The 23,138-nt window shown below is 42.8% G+C and overlaps 1 protein-coding gene across 1 annotated transcript in view; it reads left to right on the top strand.

Annotated features, from left to right (window-relative positions):
• CDH23 (cadherin related 23) overlaps window positions 1–23,138 on the top strand; it is a 1,302,172-nt gene that overhangs the window by 860,702 nt on the left and 418,332 nt on the right. The window contains 2 exon segments of the mRNA XM_044299558.1: window positions 9,021–9,093; window positions 9,635–9,751. Coding sequence (XP_044155493.1) covers window positions 9,021–9,093; window positions 9,635–9,751 — 190 coding nt within the window.

Below are 23,138 nucleotides of genomic sequence, written 5' to 3'. Positions count from 1 at the left end.
GGATCCGAGAGACCTTTATTTCTTAGGACTAGGCGTTCAATCTCCAAGCTGTCAATCTGAGTTGAAGGACTCTGGGATGGTAGATCGGACCCTGGAATAAGAGTCCTGGAAACACTGGAAGAGTCCAGTATTCCCCTGCTGACAAGTTGAAAAGTAGAGAAAGCCAGACCTTTCTTGGCCAATAAGAAGCAATCATGATTACTTGTGCCTGTTCCTCTGCCACTTTTATAAGAGTTCTTGAAATTAAGCTCAAAGGGTGAATGCGTATAGCAGTCCTTTTGGCCATGGGCGAGATAAGGCATCCAGAATCTCTGGTTGATCCTGTGGGGATAGAGAACAAAATCTTTGTACCTTCTTGTTGCCCCGATTTGTAAACAGTTACAGGATTGGAACACCCCATTGTACTGTTATCTGATGGAATACATTAGGGTCCAAGGCCCATTCTCCTTCTTGTATTGTCTGCCTAATCAGAAAGTCAGCCACAAGATTCTTGCTTCCTTTTAAATGGACTGCTGATAAGGAAGTCAGATGCTTCTCTGCCCAGAGAAAAAAAATCTTTGCAGTTGTGGTAAGAATCTTGCTTTGAGTGCCACCCTGCCTGTTTATGTAGGCAATTGTAGTTGTATTGTCTGATAGGATTTTTAAATGATCTAGAGGCATCTTTGAATGGAGTGCCAGAAGAACCTCGAGAACTGCAGTAAGTTATTTTTGGTTTGATGAGGCATTTGTCGTGGAACTGTCCCAAATTCCTTCAACTATTAGGTCTGCGGCGTGACCACCCCATACTCGGTATATGGAGTCTGTAGTGACTAGTAGCACATCTTCCTGATGCCAGAAAACCCCTGTCTGTACATTTTTTCTTATTTTCCACCAGGCTAAGGACTGCAATACTTTTGATGAAAGACCTACCATTTTGTCTAAGGAAGTCTGAGTACCATCCCAGGAATCTAAGAGAAAGGACTGTAGAACCCTTGTATGGCTCTGCGCCCATCTGACTGAAGATCTTGAAGACGTCAGATCACCCAGAACAGTCATAATATTCCTGATGGTGGAGGTTCTGAACCTGCAAAACTGAGATATTTTCTGATACATAGTTGATCATTTTTCCTCTGGGAGAGAAGACATCAGCAGACGTGAATCTAGAAGAACTCCTAAGAAGACTTTTTGTTGACTTGGGATGAAATCTGACTTTTTGAGATTTTTTATCCATACTAAGCAAGGAAGGTCTTTTTTTTACCAGGTCTAGATGGAGTAGGAAAAGATCTTCTGTTAGAAAGTTGTTTAAGTAGGGTATTATAATAATTCCCTGTAGATGGAGGTAGCATGTCACCTCGGCAATTACTTTTGAGAAGATCCTTGGGGCAGAAGAGAGATCGAAGGGAAGAGCTTAGAATTTAAAGTGACAAAGGTGACTTCCTATGTAGATGGCAATTCTTAAATACTTATGGTGTTCTCTGAGGATGGGCACATGATAATAAGTATCCTGTAAATCCATAGTTACCATATAGCAGTTCTGAGAAAGGAGGTTTATGGTCGATTTGATGTTTTCCATTTTGAATCTCTTGTAGGTTAGGCATTTGTTTAATCTGTTTAGATTTATAATTAGCCTGAATGATCCCTCTGGTTTTTTTTAAATCAGAAATACTGGAGAATAAAAACCCTTTTTGAAGTGGTCTTCATGGGACCAGATGTAATACCTGTTTTTGGATAATAATCGAGATTTCTGACTCCATCGACAGTGGCTTTCCTTCTTAGAAAACTGCTTGTTGATAATAACAATAGTTATTGCATAACAGAAATGAGACGGATCCATTATGTAGACCATAGACTTCTATTATGACAGAATTAATAATGGAAATCCTCTAAAGGCATTCCGTTATGCATTCCATCATGGAATTCCATTATGGTCCGTGGTAACGGAATCCATTTACCACCAGACGAAGCACAAACGAATTTCAAAATATGAAATTCGCTCATCTCTAGTTATTTTTAACAGCTATTAAAAACTGATGCAAGATGGCCTTTAAAAATTGATAAATGCCCAGAAAATGGATGCACACACTGATGCAAAATGGCCATGAAGACAGATTATCTGTTTATCTGTAATGTGAATGTAACCTTAGTGTTTCACAGTTTAGTGCCTCTCACAGATGATTCCCCCAGAAAATAAAATGAATAATCACCTAACCCCAATTCCCATGATGGAGATGATGCTATGGATTTCCTTTTGTCTGTGGCTTGTGCTGTTAGCGGCACAGCACAAACAGGCACAAAGAGGTCCCTTCATCGCACTGGCCAATGTCAAGTTTCTGGTAGGGGAAGGAACTAATGTTTCCTTGTGTTGCCATAGTCAGACCTCCCAAGTGGCCCTCTTTTGGAGGGACAGTCCCTCTTTTTTACCCAGTCCCTCTGTCCCTCTTTGCTCCATAAATGTCCCTCTTTTTTATCTAAGGTATTGATTTTCATTATTGCAATTTCAATATTGACCCATAAAGTGTTTGTCTGGTTACTCTCTGTATATTAGAGCATGCCTTGTATACTATTTAATTATTTGATGCAATTAGAATTTTTGAAATTTCTATTTTCGTATAACTTTTGCACTATCTTTTAAGAGAAAACTATTGAAGCGTATGAATATGTAGGAAAAATTGATCTTTCACGCAATGAACCATGAGTGTCTCTCTTTGAATGTCCAAAAAGTTGGGAGGTATGGCATTGTATATAGATGTATCCTTTCCCAGAGGATGCAGACACATTTGAAAATGGCGTAATGACAGGGAATCCTGGTTCAGATGCATTGTTTGACCTATGATTAATTCAACTCTGGATATAACCACTTATGGCATATGGTTGTTATGGACTTTGGCATGAGGGAGGACTTTGTGTAACTTGTTCCCATGTGTTATGCTTAATTTCATCACCAGTGATAAACAATGAGTCTGTATGTGGATGAGCAATGGCATTAGTGATCTCGACTCACCATACTGTGGTGGAGAGCACTGCATATAATAGCAGCGGTCTCCTTCACTGACAAGCAAGTGTTTGTCGCGAAGGAATTCTTTGTTGCCGATTATCAAAATGCTGATCTGCAAATGTAATACTGCCCTTACTCAAACAGACTGCTCTTGTTTTTGGGGAAACCAACTTAGTAGTATGCACAAGCAATAAAGATGCCTTCTTGATAATGTGTGACCAGTGCTTCTGCAACCAGGAATTTTCAAGAAATATGGCATTTAGTTTTTAATGCTATGTTGAGGATCATTGCAGATTTTTTTGGGGGTATATTTTATTTTTTACAGGTTGGTTTAGAAAAACAGGGGGTTATTTATGATTAGATATACACCACTTTTTGTCTTATATCTGTCTCAGAATCGTTCGCAAAGGGGATGTTAGCTTGGTAACATTTTAAAGTTCCTCCAGTATTAATTACTGGAAAAACAAAGATGTAATATTAATACGTTTTACACATGCATAACTATTCAGAAACAGACTTCCCTTGGACTGATTTAAATTCACAGTTTTTAATCAAATGTAGATCAACCTGCCCTTCGTTAGATTTGTTTCTCATTTTTGCAAGAAGAAACAAATGTACTATGCAGGTAATAATCGTCTCATAAGTCCAAATGAACTCCTGATCATATTGCATGAATGCATCTAGCCACTCAGTGAATGCCATTAATTTAATCTGACAAAGGCTTAGGGAATAGAAACATCTGACCTTCATAAGCGGGCTCATTCAACAATAAAATGTGTAACTGGGCATTAACATCACAGCCTGACCTCAGGGAAGAAAATAGAGTGGTCGCAGAAAGAAGCCGTAACATCTGCAAGGTACATTATTGGCTTTTTTGTGTGTTTTTTTCTGCTGAGACAATGTAACATTGGATTATTGAAATCAAACAAGTAGGTGGAGAAAGAACAAAGGATGTGGGATGCTTTATAGAGTCTAAATACCTCCCTAAGTGCTCTTTGAAGAGCATAATCACTTCAGTCTAAAAACGTGACTTGAAAAGGTCATTGGCTTTTCTGAGTCTGTATGTTGCTGTCAAATAACCTTTTTCAGAATTTCTCACCAAAGACTTTTTTTTTTATCGAAATTGAGGAGTGGGGGTAAAGAAAGACCTTGTAGATGAGTGAGGAGGTGTATGATGAGAGGCACTTTGATATTTTTTTTCTAAGCGCTATTCTATTACTTTTAATAAAGAAAATGCAGGTAGAAGATTTTTCATTATAGTACAATAAGTTTTCTGCTGACTAAGTTGTTCAGTCGAAACTTATAGGATATGCAATGTTGTATTTTTATGTACAGTACACACACCTTTTGCTTTGATTACTGCTTTGCACACTCTTGGCATTCTCTTGATGAGCTTCAAGAGGTAGTCACCTGAAATGGTTTTCACTTCACAGGTATGCCCTGTCAGGTTTAATAAGTGGGATTTCGTGCCTTATAAATGGGGTTGGGACCATCAGTTGCGTTGTGGAGAAGTCAGGTGGATAAACAGCTGATAGTCCTACTGAATAGACTGTTAGAATTTGTATTATGGCAAGAAAAAAGCAGCTAAGTAAAGAAAAACGAGTGGCCATCATTACTTTAAGAAATGAAGGTCAGTCAGTCCGAAAAATTGGGAAAACTTTGAAAGTGTCCCCAAGTACAGTTACAAAAACCATCAAGCGCTACAAAGAAACTGGCTCACATGCGGACCGCCCCAGGAAAGGAAGACCAAGAGTCACCTCTGCTGCGGAGGATAAGTTCATCCGAGTCACCAGCTTCAGAAATCGCAGGTTAACAGCAGCTCAGATTAGAGACCAGGTCAATGCCACACATAGTTCTAGCAGCAGACACATCTCTAGAACAACTGTTAAGAGGAGACTGTATGAATCAGGCCTTCATGGTAGAATATCTGCTAGGAAACCACTGCTAAGGACAGGCAACAAGCAGAAGAGTCTTGTTTGGGCTAAAGAACACAAGGAATGGACATTAGACCAGTGGAAATCTGTGCTTTGGTCTGATGAGTCAAAATTTGAGATCTTTGGTTCCAACCACCGTGTCTTTGTGCGACGCAGAAAAGGTGAACGGATGGACTCTACATGCCTGGTTCCCACCGTGAAGCATGGAGGAGGAGGTGTGATGGTGTGGGGGTGCTTTGCTGGTGACACTGTTGGGGATTTATTCAAAATTGAAGGCATACTGAACCAGCATGGCTACCACAGCATCTTGCAGTGGCATGCTATTCCATCCGGTTTGCGTTTAGTTGGACCATCATTTATATTTCAACAGGACAATGACCCCAAACACACCTCCAGGCTGTGTAAGGGCTATTTGACCATGAAGGAGAGTGATGGGGTGCTGCGCCAGATGACCTGGCCTCCACAGTCACTGGACCTGAACCCAATCGAGATGGTTTGGGGTGAGCTGGACCGCAGAGTGAAGGCAAAAGGGCCAACAAGTGCTAAGCATCTCTGGGAACTCCTTCAAGACTGTTGGAAGACCATTTCAGGTGACTACCTCTTGAAGCTCATCAAGAGAATGCCAAGAGTCTGCAAAGCAGTAATCAAAGCAAAAGGTGGCTACTTTGAAGAACCTAGAATATGACATATTTTCAGTTGTTTCACACTTTTTTGTTATGCATATAATTCCACATGTGTTAATTCATAGTTTTGATGCCTTCAGTGTGAATCTACAATTTTCATAGTCATGAAAATAAAGAAAACACTTTGAATGAGAAGGTGTGCCCAAACTTTTGGTCTGTACTGTATATGTATATATATATATATATATATATATATATATAATCTGTCTCTTCAGTTTTTTTTAACACTTTTAGTTGATTTACTTACCCAAAACTGTGACAACAGATGCAGATGGGTGGTTTTGAGTCCTTTTGAGTGCACCTACAGATTACACAGCTCTGTTTAAAAGTATTAGAATTGCTAAATTGGTGCACACAAGTACATGTTGTACCTGTCATATGAGATGTTTATAGTAACTGTTCAAACACTCATATGAGTCAGAGGGGCTTTTAGGGCTTAGTGGTATCTTCTTAAATGTTATTCTTAGCATAGGTGTAACATTGTGACTTGTTCTATGGTGTTCTTGTGGTTATATGCTGCACAGAGGGTACTTACTCAGTGTCCCCCAGTTCCTCTATTTCATCTGTATACTGTATGGTGTGTGTACCAAACACAGCTCCATGAGCATATGCCTCTGTCTGTTGGCATGCATAAATGTATATCTTTGTGTTGTATGGAGAAGTTTACCTGTGCATCGCAGGGCAGCATGTTTGATAGGTATGGTCCAAGTGTTCAAATCATGAGAACATGAATCAAGTGTCCATCGTTTGCAAGTCACTGTTATAGTGCACAAGATATGAAAATGGCTAAGCATTTTCATGCACCCAGTTTCTGTGCCTCCCATAGATTATAACCAAGAGTGACCATGCAAAGTTGGTCACCTTTCCAAACTGATCTAGGGCATTGGATGTAACAATGTTGAGGGCTGCATCTGAGTAAAGTAGGATCTAAGTGTAGTAAGTTGACCATCACTGTTCTAGATCAGAGGACAGCAACCTTTGGCACTCCAGCTTTTGTAAAACTAAAACTTCCAGCTTGCTTAGGTGTTATTGAAACTCCCATAAAAGTGAATGGAGAATGATGGGAGTTGCAGTTTTACAACAACTGGAGTGTCAGAAGTTTCTGACCACTGTTTTAGTCAAAGGAATAGCAGCAGCTACCCCCCCCCCCCCCCCCCCCACACACACACACACACACACACTTCTACAACGTATTTGCTGTTCTGAAATTGGTACTTGGGTGATGTTAATTGTAACTCTTGGTCTCACCTTCGGAAGCACCCCAAATACTGGGCTAAAAAAGGGTTGACAATGGTTTGTATTTTGTGGAAAAGATTGTGATGGAAGGTACAATCATAACGGATGCTTCCCATTCATTTTGCCACTTGATTCTCCATTACTGTTCTTCACTATTTCACCTGAAAACGTAATATACAGGATTAAATTATGAAATCACTTTTGCTTTTTATTACTAAATATTATCAAGTGTTTGTGAAATGTCTGTAGAATCTGTTACATTCATTTAAGAAATGACTTGTATTGTAGACTAATTTAAATACTAATTAACAGGAAACCGTTAAATTCAGCTATTTTTACCTTGAGAAGGCTTGTGAGTTGGCTTTTCTCATTACCACTGCTTAATCATTGCTGTTTAGCATCTGTAATGTATTTGCTTAGAAAAGCAGTGACACATTTCCTCTTTAATAGATTATCACTGGTTGTCTCTTTGCCAGCTGGAAATTGTGTTTCGTCACACATTAATAAAATTGAGAGTGTTTGGCTAGCCTGTCAGTTAAAAGAAGCAGAATCATTAAGTCATATCAGAGAATTATTTTACCATACACTTATGTGAGAGCCTTGATTTGTTGCCTTTTGGGGTCAGAAAAGAATGGAAATTTGGTACTTGCTCTATATTGCCCAGGATTTGCGTAAGTTAATACTATTCTCAGGGATGCATGTGCAGCGGCCATGAGAAGCTGGAACAGAGGAATAGGAAGTAGGTAGTGGCTCTGGATGTTACAGTCCATCACATAACACTGATGCCCCCTAGGGTCGTGCAGAGAAATGAGGGGCATCCTTTCTTCCCTCTCACCCTGATTCTTAGGTTCCTGCCTGATGATATCTGGGGTGCCTATCATGTTAGGAGCTTGAATTGGTGCAAGGCAGGGCGTGTAAAGTGGAACGGCCAGTGTATGGCATATTAGTCAGAAAACCAGGCCTGATGTGGCAGAATAAACGTCTCTTTTTCTTAAGTCCAAAATGGAAATTGTACCACAACTAACAACTAGTGATGGACGAACATCTGCCGGGACGGTTCGCGAACGCAATCAAATGTTCGCGAACCGCAAGTTCGCGGCGGATCCCGCGAACCTGAAAATCCTTCAGCCCATATTTGCAGCCAAGAAATAATTACTAGAAGTTCACAAATAGTCCCACAACATGGACAGTGACATACCAGATGTATTATTCAAATTTTCGATCTCCATTCATTTTTTTAATTCAATTCAAAATATCGGCAATATAATTTTCACGTACGCACATGTGCAAATGCACTATGCAGTACTCAAATGCACTATAAAGAAAGTATATTGGTATATAACACCTCGCTTCAATCAGTTTTTTGGGGGACGACTGGTATAGCACACCAGTAGAAATAATTTGTTCCAATAATGCTTGTCCCTCTATATACCTGCAGTATCGCAGCAGAACCGCACACAACTGCCGCACAATACAAATGCACTATAATATACTTTCTAACATAGAGCAGGGATGCCTGGTTTAATGCTCGGGTTCTCCCATTGACTTCCATTGTGCTCGGGTGCTCTGTAGAGCACCTGAGCATCCCAAAGTGTTATACTCGAGCACCCGAGCACTTTGGTGCTCGATCAACACTACTAGAAAGTCATCACTTCGGCTTTCCAAAAGTAGTCAATCCTATATAATAATGTTCCATATCCAATCTCTTGAAAATACTTCATAAATTTTCAGCTCAGGAAGAGAAAATCACATACAATCATGTACTTGTAGACTTTTCACATGTAATTCTGTGCCAATGGAGGAGAGCAGTGCCGAGCTGTGGAGCTTCTATAGTAAGTGCTTATACAAACATAAATGCTGCCATTTTATGGTATATCATGGCTGGTATTAGGTATACACTACGGTTGGTATATATGAACATTGTGGCTCATGTTGTGATAGCAGTAAATTTCATTTAACATTCACACTATAGTCGGTATCATATTTGCACTATCACAAGAATGGCTGACACTATTAAAAATACACTTACACTGGCACAATTGTTTAGGTGCTATGGCTCTTACAAACATTATGAGGTTTTATATAATGGTTTTAAGCCCACATATAAAACATTTCTTACATTTCTGTAAATATTTCACTTACATTTCTGTAAAAATGTTTTCTTTATGCAAGATATTTTTCTTTCTTTTCCAGGATGAGAATGACAACCCTCCCACATTTAGTCGGCCATCGTATGTGATTACTGTAATGGAAAATATTATGGCAGGTAAAACATAACCAGCCTTGAAGGGTTTTTCCTAGTTAATAAAAATATAGAGAAGTACCTATACATGTGCTGCCACCATAGATCAGAAGTAGTTTTATTTATTTAATCTTGCCTTGCTCTGTGTTGCACAGTTGTTTCGATGCTGCTAGGGCTTATTAGTATATGAGACTGCCATGTAGAGGATTACTCTTCTCATTAGTCCATTTTGAGGTACACATAACTTACTGATGAACTTTTATTAACTCTTTCTATTGCTAGTCTATTGCTATGGGCAACTAAGCCAGTTCTACTTTACAACAGTTTGATAAATGACCCCCATGATGTGTGACTTTCTGTACATGAGGGAGAGGGAAATGGGAGAAAACCATGCATTCAGAGTGTGAGATGTCATATAAGCTGGAGATAAAGACTAGGAAAATAATAGCAATAATGTAAGACTGGTTTACAGAGGCATCTAAATTACAAATTTAAGAGTCACAAAAAAAAAATGTAAATCTTAAGGCTTGCATACTTATTTCTTTTTTCTACTAATGTCCCTCAGGTGCTACTGTGCTGTTTTTAAATGCTACAGATTTGGATCGATCCAGAGAATACGGGCAGGAATCTATTATATACTCATTAGATGGTTCACCTCAGTTTCGGATCAATGCCCGATCAGGTATATATCATATTTTTTAATTTTAATTTTAATTTTTTTTTTTACATTTAAGTAATTTTAGTTGACTAAAAATGAATATGTTTTCATTGTCATGGCTATTGTATACAGAACATTTGGAGATTCCTCAGACCCTTTCACATTTTGTTATGTTGTGGCCTGGTGCTAAAATAAAAATAAAAATTCCCAATCAATTTGTAATACCCCATAAAATGAAAGTAAAAACAGAGTGTTAGAAATCTTTCATAAAAAACTAAATTATTAAATTGACATAAGTATTCAGATCCTTTACTCAGGACTTGAAGCACCTTTGGCAGTGATTACAGCCTCCAGTCTTCTTGAGTATGATGTCACAAATTTTGCACACCTGGATTTGGGGATTTTTTGCATTCTTCTATGGAGATCCTCTCAAGCTCTGTCAGGTTGAATGGGGACTGGCAGTGGACAGCTATTTTCAGGTCTCTCCAGAGATATTGGATTGATTTCAAGTCAGTGCTGGACTACTCAAGAACATTCACAGAATTTCCCCTATGCCATTCCTGTGGGTACTTAGTATTTAGGGTCATTGTCTTGTTCGAAGACAAACCTTCATCCCAATTCTGAGGTCCAGAGCACTCTGGATCAGGTTTTCAATAAGAATATCTCTGTACTTTGCTCCATTCAGCTTTGCCTCAAACCTGACCAGTCTCCCTGTTCCAGCTACTAAAGGACACAACCACAGCAAGATGCCACCACCTTGCTATACTGTTGGGATGGTATTGGGCAGGTCATGAGCAGCGTCTGGTTTCCTCCAGACATGCCAAGACTGTAAATAGAAGAAACAGACATGGCACTTCCCTAAGATAATAATTAGAAATTAGCGAATTTCTAAAAAATTCAATTTTCCGAACAGATGCGATCTGAATTTATTTGTGGCGAATCGCGTTAAAACAGCTATGTCCTGGCTTCAGAGAGCCTGTAAAGTGGTGTAGAACACTGTGTCTTGCAGTAACACGCATAGAGAGTCTTCTGTAGTGATGAAACAATATTGTGAGTCAGTATGACACACAGATGACAGGCAGCGCTCTTAGAATCACTTCACACTTTGCTCATTTGGTCAATTATGGGGCCAAAACTGACCAAATAACTCAAGTGTGAACTAAGTCTTACAGGTCAGTTAGCACCAGGTATAAAGAATCATGCATAGGCCCAAGATCCTACTATAGCGTGAAAGAGCACACTCCTTTACACCGTCGTCAGCTGATTCCACATAGATGTCTACAGAACCTGTTCTAATAAATTGCTTATACAAGTAGAGCCCCCTGACAGAGTGGAGAGGGTGTCAGCAGGTAGTTTGTGTTGACGTCATTGATTATTTTGCCCTTCCTCTGATCTATCAGAACAATAACCCCAAAAAATGGATCCTGTCTGTTGAGCATCCACTTTCACTCAGTCAGCATTTGGTCAGTAATCCATCAGTATTGCTAAAACCAAAAATAAACAAGAGTGGATCCAAAACTTAGATGACATGTGAATGGTATCTTTGCATGTATTCTGTGTTTTGTACCTACTCCTGCTTTTGGCTACCAAATGTGATACAGGCCTTACAGCTGCTACATAGACAGGATCCGTTGTGCGTCTCATTTTTCCTTCCTTCTGACAGATCATAAGAAGAGTCAAATAAATGATGATGCCAACCAGGCCAGAAAAGCAAAATAGTGGCCCAGCCATGGAGTGGGGAGGGCAGGAACAGCATGAGAAGTCCAGAGAGTGGCCCAGTGACAGAGTGGTGAGGTAGCAGCAGCATGGGGAGACCACAGAGTAGCCCAATGACAAAGTGGTGAGGTGGCAGCAGAATAAGGAGACCACAGAGTGTCCCAGTGACATAGTGGTGAGGTTGCAGCAGCATGAAGAGACCACAGAGTGGTGAGGTGGCAGCAGCATGAGGAGACCACAGAGTGGCCCAGTGACATAGTGGTGAGGTGGCAGCAGCATGAAGATACCACAGAGTGGCGAGGTGGCAGCAGCATGAAGAGACCACAGAGTGGCCCAGTGACATAGTGGGGAGGTGGGTGGCAATACCAGTACCAGCTGAATTGGGTGGGTGGCAGTATGAGCACCTGGAAGTAGGTGTGGCATCAGGTGGGTGGCAGCATCAGAACAGTAGCTGAAGCGGGTAGCCAGAATAAACAGGTCTCTATTGACAAAGTGTAGGTGTGGCACCATGGATGATCTATTCTGATGCATCAAGCAATGGTGTTTGAAAATCCTGCCTGATCCACGCCTGATTTATCTTCACAAAGGTCAGTTTCTCCACATTTTGGGTGGACAGGCAAGTTCTCCTTGGGGTAACGATGGCCCCCGCCGCACTAAACACCCGCTCTGATGCCACACTACTGGTCGGGCAGGAAAGCTTCTCCAGGGCAAACTCAGCCAGTTGGGGCCACAAATCAAGTTTGGCTGCTCAGTAGTCTTCGATATGGGGTGGCAGGGTGCACTCCAAGTATGCCACCACCTGCTGGTTCAGGTTCTGCTCTGTCTAACTGCTGCTGCTGGTGAGTAGTTTACTCAGTAGGCAGGTAAAAAAAAACTGCTCATCAGCGACTCTAGACTTAAGTTGCTGCTGATAGAGCTGGCACTTCTCCTGTCATGAGGAAATTCAATTAAATGTGGCCGTCACAGGTGTTGAATTCCTCCGAGATCCATGCATAATTCATTTTTTATAAATGTGAGGTAGTCCACACTGTCGTAAGCTAAGCGAGTGCGCTTATCAGTCAAGATCCCCCCACTACACTGAACGTCCTTTCGGACAGGGCACTCGATGAGGGGCAAGCCAAGAGTTCCATTGATAATTGTGCCAGTTCTGGCTCAGGTCAAGCCTGCACACCCAGTAGTCCAGGGGTTCCTCGCTTCTCAGATAGTCCACTTTTGCTGTTAACCCGATGTAGTCGGACACCAGTTGGTCTAGGCGTTCCCTGAGGCTGGATCCAGAGGGCGGTGATCAATGGGTTGGCTGCAAGAATGATCTCATATGCGAAGTGACCAACACATCTTCAAACCGCCCTCTTCTTGCAGGCACTGTAGGATTAGTACTTGCAACTGTTTCTCTGTGGGTGAAAATTCCTCTGCCAGTGCCCACAACGGCAGAATTCAGCATCTCCCGCAGCAAGGCCTGGAAATACTGCATTCTGACAACCCTCTGTGATGTTGGTAAAATGTCAACCATTTTGTGTTTGTACTGGGGTCTAAGAACGTTGCCACCCAGTACTGGTCCTTTCCTTTTATGCTTTTTATATGTGGGTCCCTCTTCAAACACTAGAGCATGAAGGCCCCCATTTGCATTAAATTGGAAGTGGTGGAGCGGCCTGGCTCCTGCTCATCGCAGAGGAGAATGTCGTCCTCTGGTCTCCTCCCCCCATCCACGGACAACACCAGGGATCCCAGAAAAGTTTAAAGCCTGCTCTTCTTGCTCTTCCTCCTCCTCCCCCCAGGCACCATCCTCCTCTGACTCCTCTTCAGACTACTGCTGACTTGTCTCAGATAGAGTAGCCCCCCTGGAATTAATTCAGCATTGCAACATTGCAACTTCCTCATCTTCCTGCTCCTGCTCCTCGACGGCTTGATCAATGACACAATGCAATGCATGCTCCAGAAATAAGGCATAAGGTATGATGTCACTTATGGTGCCCTGGCTGCGACTGACCAGTTTGGTGATCTCATCAAATAGCCGTAGAGGTCTGCATGTGTCGTGCATGACCAGCCTCTGGCCCTCCCAGAACCTGTCCTGCCGCAGAGTTCGCACAGGTAGTCGTTTACGGCACATTTCTGCTGGAGCAGCCTATCAAGCATATACAAGGTGGAGTTCCAGCGCGTCGGGCAGTCACAAATGAGACTGAACGTCAGCAAGGCAAGCCATGGCCGTGTAAGATTTTCTAAAATGAGCAGAGATTTTCCTGGCCTGCCGCAAGACGTCCTGGTCCCCGGGGTATTTGGCAACCAATCGCTGCACCACTAAATTCAGGACATGTGCCATGCACGGCACTTGTGTCATTTTACCCTTTTTCGGTGCGCTCAGCAGATTGGCGCCATTGTCGCACACCACTTTACCAACTGTCAAATTGAGCGGGGTTAGTGACTGATCAGCCTGTGACCGCAGAGCTGAAAGGAGTGCAGGACCAATGTGGCTCTTGGCTTCCAGGCACAACTGCCGCAGCACAGCATGGCAACGTCTCGCCTGGCACGTCCAATAGGTTTTGTGGAGCTTGGGGGGTGCAGCGGAAGAGGCGGTAGCAGTGGAAAAAGAGGAGTCAGCTGAGGAGGAGACGGAGGATGGAGTAGGAGTAGGAAAAGAAGAGGTAGGCCTGCATGCAATCCGTGGCGGTAACACCAAATTCACACTGCTGCCACGGGCTACATGTCTGACGGCCATCAGAAGGGTCAACCAGTGGGCAGTAAAAGTTATGTACCTTCCCTGCCTGTGTTTGCTAGACCACGTGTCTATGGTCAGATGTATCTTGGCACCAACACTGTGTGCCAGAGATACATTAACTTGCTGCGGAACATGGCCATATAGCTCTGAGATGCCCTTCTGGTAGAAATATTTGCTTCCAGGGAACTTCCATAGCCGCAAATTTTCTAAAGGCCTCCGAGTCCACCAATTTATATGGCAGTAGTTGGTGGGCTAGCAGTTCCGACAAGCCAGCGGTCAGCCGTTGGGCAAGAGGTTTATCCGGCGTCATCATTTTCTTACGCTCATTTGGGCCACAGAAGCCTGCCTTGTGCCAGATGAATGCAACGACAGCACGGTGGAAGCTGGAGTGAAGGACAATGGGAGGAGAGAGGAGAAGAGGCAGGATGTGGTTTTGATGGTGTTGCTCCCACTGGGCTCGGTGATGGGAGGCCAGATGCCTTCTTAAGGCAGTCGTCTCTAGTTGAGTGTACAGGCTGCAGAAGGCAACACTATTATCAGCAGCTGACAAGTTAGGCTACTTTCACACCTGCGTTTAGGTGCGGATCTGTCTGGTATCTGCACAGACGGATCCGCACCTATAATGCAAACGCTTTTATCCATTCAGAACGGATCCGTTTGCATTACCATTTTTATTTTTCATTTTTGTTCATGATAATGCAAACAGATCCGTTTTGACTTACATTGAAAGTCAATGGGAGGTGGATCCGTTTTCAATTGCACCATATTGTGTCAGTAAAAACGGATCCGTCCCCATTGACTTACATTGTAAGTCAGGACGGATCCGTTTGGCTCAGTTTCGTCAGACGGACATAAAAAATGCTGCAAGCAGCGTTTTGGTGTCCGCCTCCAGAGCAGAATGGAGACTTAACGGAGGCAAATTGATGCATTCTGAACGGATCCTTATCCATTCAGAATGCATTGGGGCTCAACTGATCCGTTTTTGGCCGCTTGTGAGAGCCTTGAAACGGATCTCACAATCGGATCCAGAAACGGCAGTGTGAAAGTAGCCTTAAAAAAAAGCCCACTTTGCGGAGCCATGTGCCGGCGTCATGGGAACGCAAGATGTGACCGTGCATGGTGGATGGCTTGCTCCAGATACATTTGCAGTCTACTTTTTGCCTCCTGTGCACTGTGAGTTCTGCCTGCTTGTCCTCCTTCTCCTCCCTATCTGCTGCTCTGTCTCTCCCTTTGAACTCCCCTCCTCTTCCTCTCTTGTGGGAACCCACGTGACATCCATTAACACGTCATCATCGTCACCTTCACCACCACTGACATTAGAGATCTCGGAGTAGGCAGCAACAGCGGGGACCACCCTCCTTGGGCTGATCTGGGTTTTGCCGTCAGACCGCTAGGGTGGCGGCCGTTGCTACCTCCTCTTCCTCATCCGATTTTAAGAATGGCTGCGCATCGGTAAGGGAATTGATGGGGAAATGATTCCTCTTACTCGAGTGGAGGGGCTATGATGGTGGTGGTAGTGTTGTCTTTTGAGGTGCACACAGCAGAGAGTGAGGAGGGTGCAGATACAGAGTATGGTGAGGGTGCAGAAGTGAAAGGCTGAGTGAGCCATCAACCAACTCTGGTGCGTTCTTTGACGTAATCACACGCACCGTCTCCAACTTCCCACTTAGGCCCCGGCCTGGTGCACCTGCCCGACCCCTACTATTCCTGCGGTATGGCCTGTCTCTTCCTCTGCCTGTCATTTTCAAAATGACCCTGTGACAAAGTCCCTGTAGAAGAGCAGTATTTGTAGAAGCAGGTATATAGAACCCCTTAATCAGTTTTTTTGGGGGGCAAATGTATATCACACCAGTTGCAATTAGTTGTTTCATTGACATTTGTCCCTCTGTATAGCTGTGGTATCTCAGCAGAACCGCACACAAATGCTGCACTATACAAATGCACTATATAGAAATTATATTCTAAGTATATCACACCGTGAAAAATCGCAGCTTGCTCTATATTCTGCGTTTTTCACGTAACGCAGGCCCCTTAGAAATGAATGGGGTTGCGTGAAAATCGCAAGCATCCGCAAGCAAGTGCGGATGCGGTGCGATTTTCACGCACGGTTGCTAGGAGACGATCGGGATGGAGACCCGATCATTATTATTTTCCCTTATAACATGGTGCATAGTAAAATAGCGCTGGAGGGGTTAAATTATTATTATTTTTTTAATTTCACTCACCTTAATCCACTTGATCGCGCAGCTGGCATCTCCTTCTGTCTTCATCTTAGCTGTGTGCAGTAACAGGACCTGTGGTGACGTCACTCTGATCATCACATGGTCCATCACATGATCCATCACCATGGTAAAAGATCATGTGATGGATCATGTGATGACCGGAGTGACGTCACCACAGGTCCTGTTACTGCACACAGCTAAGATGAAGACAGAAGGAGATGCCAGCTGCGCGATCAAGTGGATTAAGGTGAGTTAATTTTTATTTATTTTTTAATTTAACCCCTCCAGTGCTATTTTACTATGCATTCTGTATTCAGAATGCTATTACTTTTACTTATAACCATGTTATAAGGGAAAATAATACAATCTACAGAACACCAATCCCAAGCCCGAACTTCTGTGAAGAAGTTCGGGTTTGGGTACCAAACATGCGCGATTTTTCTCAAAAGTGCAAAATGCATTACAATGTTTTGCAGTCACGCAGAACAATTGCGCGTGTTCCCGCAACGCACCCGCACATTTTCTCGCAACCCCGTGTGAAGGTTGCTTAGGCTACTTTCACACTGCCGTTTCTGGGTCCGCCTGTGAGATCTGTTTCAAGGTTTTCACAAGCAGCCCAAAATGGATCAGTTCTGCCCCAATGCATTCTGAATGGATAAGGATCCGTTCAGAATGCATCAGTTTGCCTCCGTTCAGCCTCCATATAAGTCAATGGGGACGGATCCGTTTTTACTGACACAATATGGTGCAATTGAAAACAGATCCGCCTCCCATTGACTTTCAATGTACCGTATATACTCGAGTATAAGACAAGTTTTTTGGCACATATTTTTGTGCTCAAAAAGCCCCCTCGTCTTATACTCGAGTCTAGGTCTTGATTGCGAAAATTCGCCAAAAAGTCGCATTCAAATTTTCGCATAAAAATTTGCATGAACTGGTAATTTCCCAAAAATCAAATATTCTCTTTAGTTGGTTTTTGTACTGTTAAAGTTATTGTTGATACCATATTGTTTTTCTTTGAAATAAATATTCAAAAACCTTTAACCTACTGATGCCTCAATTAATGTAATTTTATTGGTACGGTATCTATTTTTATATTTACCAGTAGCTGCTGCATTTCCCACCCTAGTCTTATACTCGAGTCAATAATTTTTCCCATTTTTGGGGGGTAAAATTAGGGGCCTCGGCTTATATTCGGGTCGGCTTATACTCGAGTATATACGATAAGTCTAAACGGATCCGTTTGCATTATCATGAAAAAAAAAACTTAAAAAAAACTGGTGTTCATGGTAATGCAAATGGATCCGTTCTGAACAGATACAAGCGTTTGCATTATAGGTGCGGATCCGTCTGTGCAGATACCAGACGGATCTGCACCTAAACGCAGGTGTGAAAGTAGCTTAATTCACAATATTATCCTCTTTGTCCTCAATGTCAGAGCTAGGGAGAACTGTGACCAACTACAACTACAAGCTGGGTGGCTGGTGCTGCTACTGCTGTTTGCACTACTACCCACATTCTGACTCTCGGATGATAAGGAATGGGTCCTTTGTTTTCCACTCGTTTACTAGATATTTTATTAAAAACTGGGACAGCAGTAGAAGTAAATAGCAAAAAAAGTCATATTCCCCCTTTTTCGCCCCTGCCACTTCCAGCATCACACACTGGTTCTGCACCTCAGACATTTTCCTGGCTGCAGCTGTGATGTTCTGTGCATGCTTAATTCTTGTTCAGCCGCTCACTGGCCTTAGTAGTGCATTAGACAATTTTCTGAGGCTAGCAATTGACTCCAGTGGGGACGTCTTGTGTATAGGACGTCACCATTGCTTCCAGGAAAACAAACACTGATGGAAAGAACCGGCTCACTGCGCAGGAAGTGACAGGGGTAAAAAGGGGTAGGAGTTTTTTTAATTAATATTTTATGTCATTTACTGTCATTTACTGCATTAATTATGTATCTCAGACAATCCTTTCAATGACACTTTTCATGTTTTCACTTTTTATTTTCATGTGTAGGTCATTTGTCATGGAAATTTTGAAGATTTCCCTTTAAGGCTATCTAGATTGTGGATTAATGTTATGTTAATGATGAAAGTTTATTGTTCAAATGATTCTTTGAACTGAAAAATATTATTGGCAGTAATCTAACTTTTAGAATGAGCACCAACTGATTCTGCAGTCTTTACACTTGTTTAAGTCCTTTCAGCTGCTCGAGAAGCCATAATGCTAAGCTACAGAGAGTTCACTATGCTCAGACGTGTCCAATTGATGCCTTGTAAAGACATAAGTACTTTCCGTAGGAGTTTCAAATTAGTCATACATTCAGTGCTTAGGAATAGCTTTAACTGAAATAGTTTTAAAACAGAAACAAGATTCACCTTCACTATGCTTAACTTTTTCAAAGATGTTTTTTAACTCCTTAAGAACTTTGGCCATCAGGGTTGAGCAGTATATATATATATATATATATATAATGAAAGAAGGCCAGCAGCACACCACGGATTTCAACGGAAAACGTGTAGTTTATTCACCCAGAGTCAGCAGCGACGTTTCAACAGCTTGTTGCTGTCTTTCTCAAGCTATGTGCACATGTGTTACAATCAGGCAATTTAAAGGTGCATCAATTGAAAATACAATTAGAACAATTTATCCATACAAGGGAAAAATTCATAGGATCCATGGTTCATCATATTACACAAAATACAAAAAGTGTGTCCGAAAGTTACAAAATACAGTACATACATTAAGTGTCCGATAAAAGTACATAGTGTTCATAATATAGGGCAAGTACTGTAAATACCGCTAATTGGTGCAGGTGTGTTATACATAGCCATCACATTAAAAACTCACAGTCAGCTGATGTTCATGATCATGATCCCGGCGGCGTCAAATCATGCGATACTACGTGCGCAGAGAAACTGACCAAAAACCACAACAAAGATGGCTGGGTCTGTCCCCCGGCCGGTGTGCGCATGTCCATGTGTAAGTATCGGCCTCCCATTAATGGTCACGTGATACAAATCACATGATCGAATGTCAACTGGTACATAAACTGTATTAAGAAATCCACATGTTGAAATCTAGGTCTGGACCACTGTATACCCTGGCCCCCCACAACAGAACAAATGCGGGAATCCAGGACCCAGTGTCCTATCAACCTAATCACTGGCCACACTAACACCCTAACGTGCGCATATTGAAAAGGACTGGCGTCCAGCGGCAGCGATTGTCCGTATCAGCGAACCAATCACTGTCAAGCTGAGGTGGTGGCGACGTCGCAAGGGGCCTCCCTGCGAACCGTCGCCCACTCCAATGGATCACCCCCAAAAAAATGCACAGGGTGTGAGTGCCAGAACTGGATAAATGAGAGATAAAATAAACATTAACATTTTATAGGAAAAACAATGTTTTACAAAAAATCCAAAATCGAATACCTTGATTGTTATGTACACATATACACTCAACCCACAATAGAGGGTGAGGACCCATGCGTTACACAAGAGAGACAACACTAATCGACCCGAAAGTCGACATTCAGCCCATTGGGCTTCAACGTTTTTAGAGTGAAGATCCAGAATAGCTCTTGCTTTTTAAGGAGGGCTTGTCTATCCCCCCCACGCCTTCCCAATTCTATCTGTTCCAATATACGGAACCTTAGATCTTTCTGTGTGTGTCCTGTTTCTTTAAAGTGTTTAGACACCGGTAGATCCATCTTTTCTTTTCTGATGGAGTACCGGTGTTGATTTAACCGTGTCTTCACGTCCCACGTGGTCTCCCCAACATACCACTTCCCACAGGGACATGTCAGCTGGTAGACCACGTAGGACGAATCACACGTCAAATATTGGGTGATTTTGACCATTTTGTTAGTAGCCGGATTAAGAAACGTATTCCTTTTCATCATGAGGTTGCAATTAATGCAGTGATAGCAAGGGTAGCAGTCAGTCCGCATGGAGCCACACATTGCTCTCACACTGGTCTTGGCACTACCCACGTCAGACTTCACCAATCTATCCCCCAAACTGCGTCCTCTACGATAGGAGAATAAGGGAGGTGTATAAAACTCCTCGACCTGAGGGAAACTATTCCCTGTCATCCTCCAATGTTTCCGAATGACAGCTGCAATTTGCGGACTGTCAGCGGAAAACTGGGAGATAAGGGAATACAGGGTTTTTTGGGGACCAATTTAGAATTGGTTGTAGTAACTTTATTATGCACTCACCGAATGCTATCTCTGATCAATTTTTGGGGCAGGGATGATGACTGTCATAAAGCAGCAGCGTATTTTTATCGGTGGGTTTCACAAACAGGTCAGTCCTCAACCCCCGTCCCATGATTTGGACCTCCGTATCAAGGAACTGTAACCTCTCAGTTGAGTGGACCACAGTGAATTTGACTGTTGGATCGACTTTGTTGAGAAATGCGTGGAACGCGAGGAGGCCCAACGTGTCGCCCGTCCACACCATGAAGATATCATCGATATAGCGCCACCACCCCAGAACAGGTCTGAAGTGGTGGCTGCCATATATAAATGACTCCTCAAGGTGGGCCATATAGATGTTAGCATAAGTGGGTGCCACGTTGGACCCCATCGCCGTCCCACGCATCTGCACATAAAAGTCGTCTTGGAACAGAAAGTAGTTTTTAGTTAAAACAAATCTCAATAGTGTTAGCATGAAAGTTTGACAAGCCTCAGAATAATCAGATGTTTTAAGGCATCTTTCCACCACCTGGAGGCCCAGCTCATGGTCAATTGACGTGTATAGACTACACACGTCGAATGATACCAGAGCAGCGCCCACAGGTATGTCAAGGTCACTTATGTTGGATAAAAAATCACCTGTGTCTCTAATAGTCTATACTCGTCGATTGACCATGAGCTGGGCCTCCAGGCGGTGGAAACATGCCTTAAAACATCTGATTATACTGAGGCTTGTCAAACTTTCTTGCTAACACTATTGAGATTTGTTTTAACTAAAAACTACTTTCTGTTCCAGGACGACTTTTATGTGCAGATGCGTGGGACGGCGATGGGGCCCACTTATGCTAACATCTATATGGCCCACCTTGAGGAGTCGTCCATATATGGCAGCCACCACTTCAGACATGTTCTGGGGTGGTGGCGCTAAATCGACGATATCTTCCTGGTGTGGACGGGCGACACGTTGGGCCTCCTCGCGTTCCACGCATTTCTCAACTAAGTCGATCCAACAGTTAAATTCACTGTGGTCCACTCAACTGAGAGGTTACAGTTCCTTGATACGGAGGTCCGAATCATGGGACAGGGGTTGAGGACTGACCTGTTTGTGAAACCCACCGATAAAAATACGCTGCTGCTTTATGACAGTCATCATCCCCGCCCCATGATTCGGTCATTACCCTTCAGTCAGTTCCTCTGGGTTCAGAGGATCGTGAAGGATGTACACACCAGAGATATAAGATTCACAGAAATGGGTCAGAGATTTGCCACTCGTGGATACCCCAAAAAATTGATCAGAGATAGCATTCGGCGAGTGCATAATAAAGTTACTACAACCAATTCTAAATTGGTCCCCAAAAAACCCTGTATTCCCTTATCTCCCAGTTTTCCGCTGACAGTCCGCAAATTGCGGCTGTCATTCGGAAACATTGGAGGATGATAGGGAATAGTTTCCCTCAGGTCGAGGAGTTTAATACACCTCCCTTTTTCTCCTATCGTAGAGGACGCAATTTGGGGGATAGATTGGTGTAGTCTGACATGGGTAGTGCCAAGACCAGTGTGAGAGCAATGTGTGGCTCCATGCGGACTGGCTGCTACCCTTGTTATCGCTGCATTAATTGCAACCTCATGATGAAAGGGAATACGTTTCTTAATCCGGTTACTAACAAAATGGTCAAAATCACCCAATATTTGACGTGTGATTCGTCCTACGTGGTCTACCAGCTGACATGTCCCTGTGGGAAGTGGTATGTTGGGGAGACCACGTGGGACGTGAAGACACGGTTAACTCAACATCGGTACTCCATCAGAAAAGATGGATCTACCGCTGTCTAAACACTTTAAAAAAGCAGGACACACACAGAAAGATCTAAGGTTCCGTATATTGGAACAGATAGAATTGGGAAGGCGTGGGGAGGATAGACAAGCCCTCCTTAAAAAGCGAGAGCTATTCTGGATCTTCACTCTAAAAACATTGAAGCCCAATGGGCTGAATGTCGACTTTCGGGTCGATTAGTGTTGTGTCTCGCATGGGTCCTCACTCTCTATTGTGGGTTCGAGTGTACATGTGTACATAACAATCTTAAGTTAATAACAAGTTATTCGATTTTGGATTTTTTGTAAAAATTCTTCCTTTGTTTTTAGATTCATACATAGACCATGGTCAAGACTGATGCTCTGTGTTTTGAGGGGAACATCATTGATCCAGGTGGCTACCCACAGTTCTTTTTTTACCTCATCCACGTGCATGATGGCCCGACTGCAGCTCTGGTGCAGATGTGGAGCATGATCCATGACAGTTCGGAACCTACCCATATATTATATCTATATGGTTTTCCTATAAAATGTTAATGTTTATTTTATCTCTCATTTATCCAGTTCTGGCACTCACACCCTGTGCGGGTTTTTGGGGTGATCCATTGGAGTGGGCGACGGTTCGCAGGGAGGCCCCTTGCGACGTCGCCACCTCCTCAGCTTGACAGTGATTGGTTCGTTGATAAGGACAATCAATGCCACTGGACATCCTCAATATGCGCACGTTAGGGTGTTAGTGTGGCCAGT

The sequence above is a fragment of the Bufo gargarizans genome, chromosome 6 (assembly GCF_014858855.1).
Source record: "Bufo gargarizans isolate SCDJY-AF-19 chromosome 6, ASM1485885v1, whole genome shotgun sequence".
NCBI lineage: Eukaryota > Metazoa > Chordata > Amphibia > Anura > Bufonidae > Bufo > Bufo gargarizans.
This window is presented reverse-complemented; position numbering and strand designations above follow the sequence as displayed.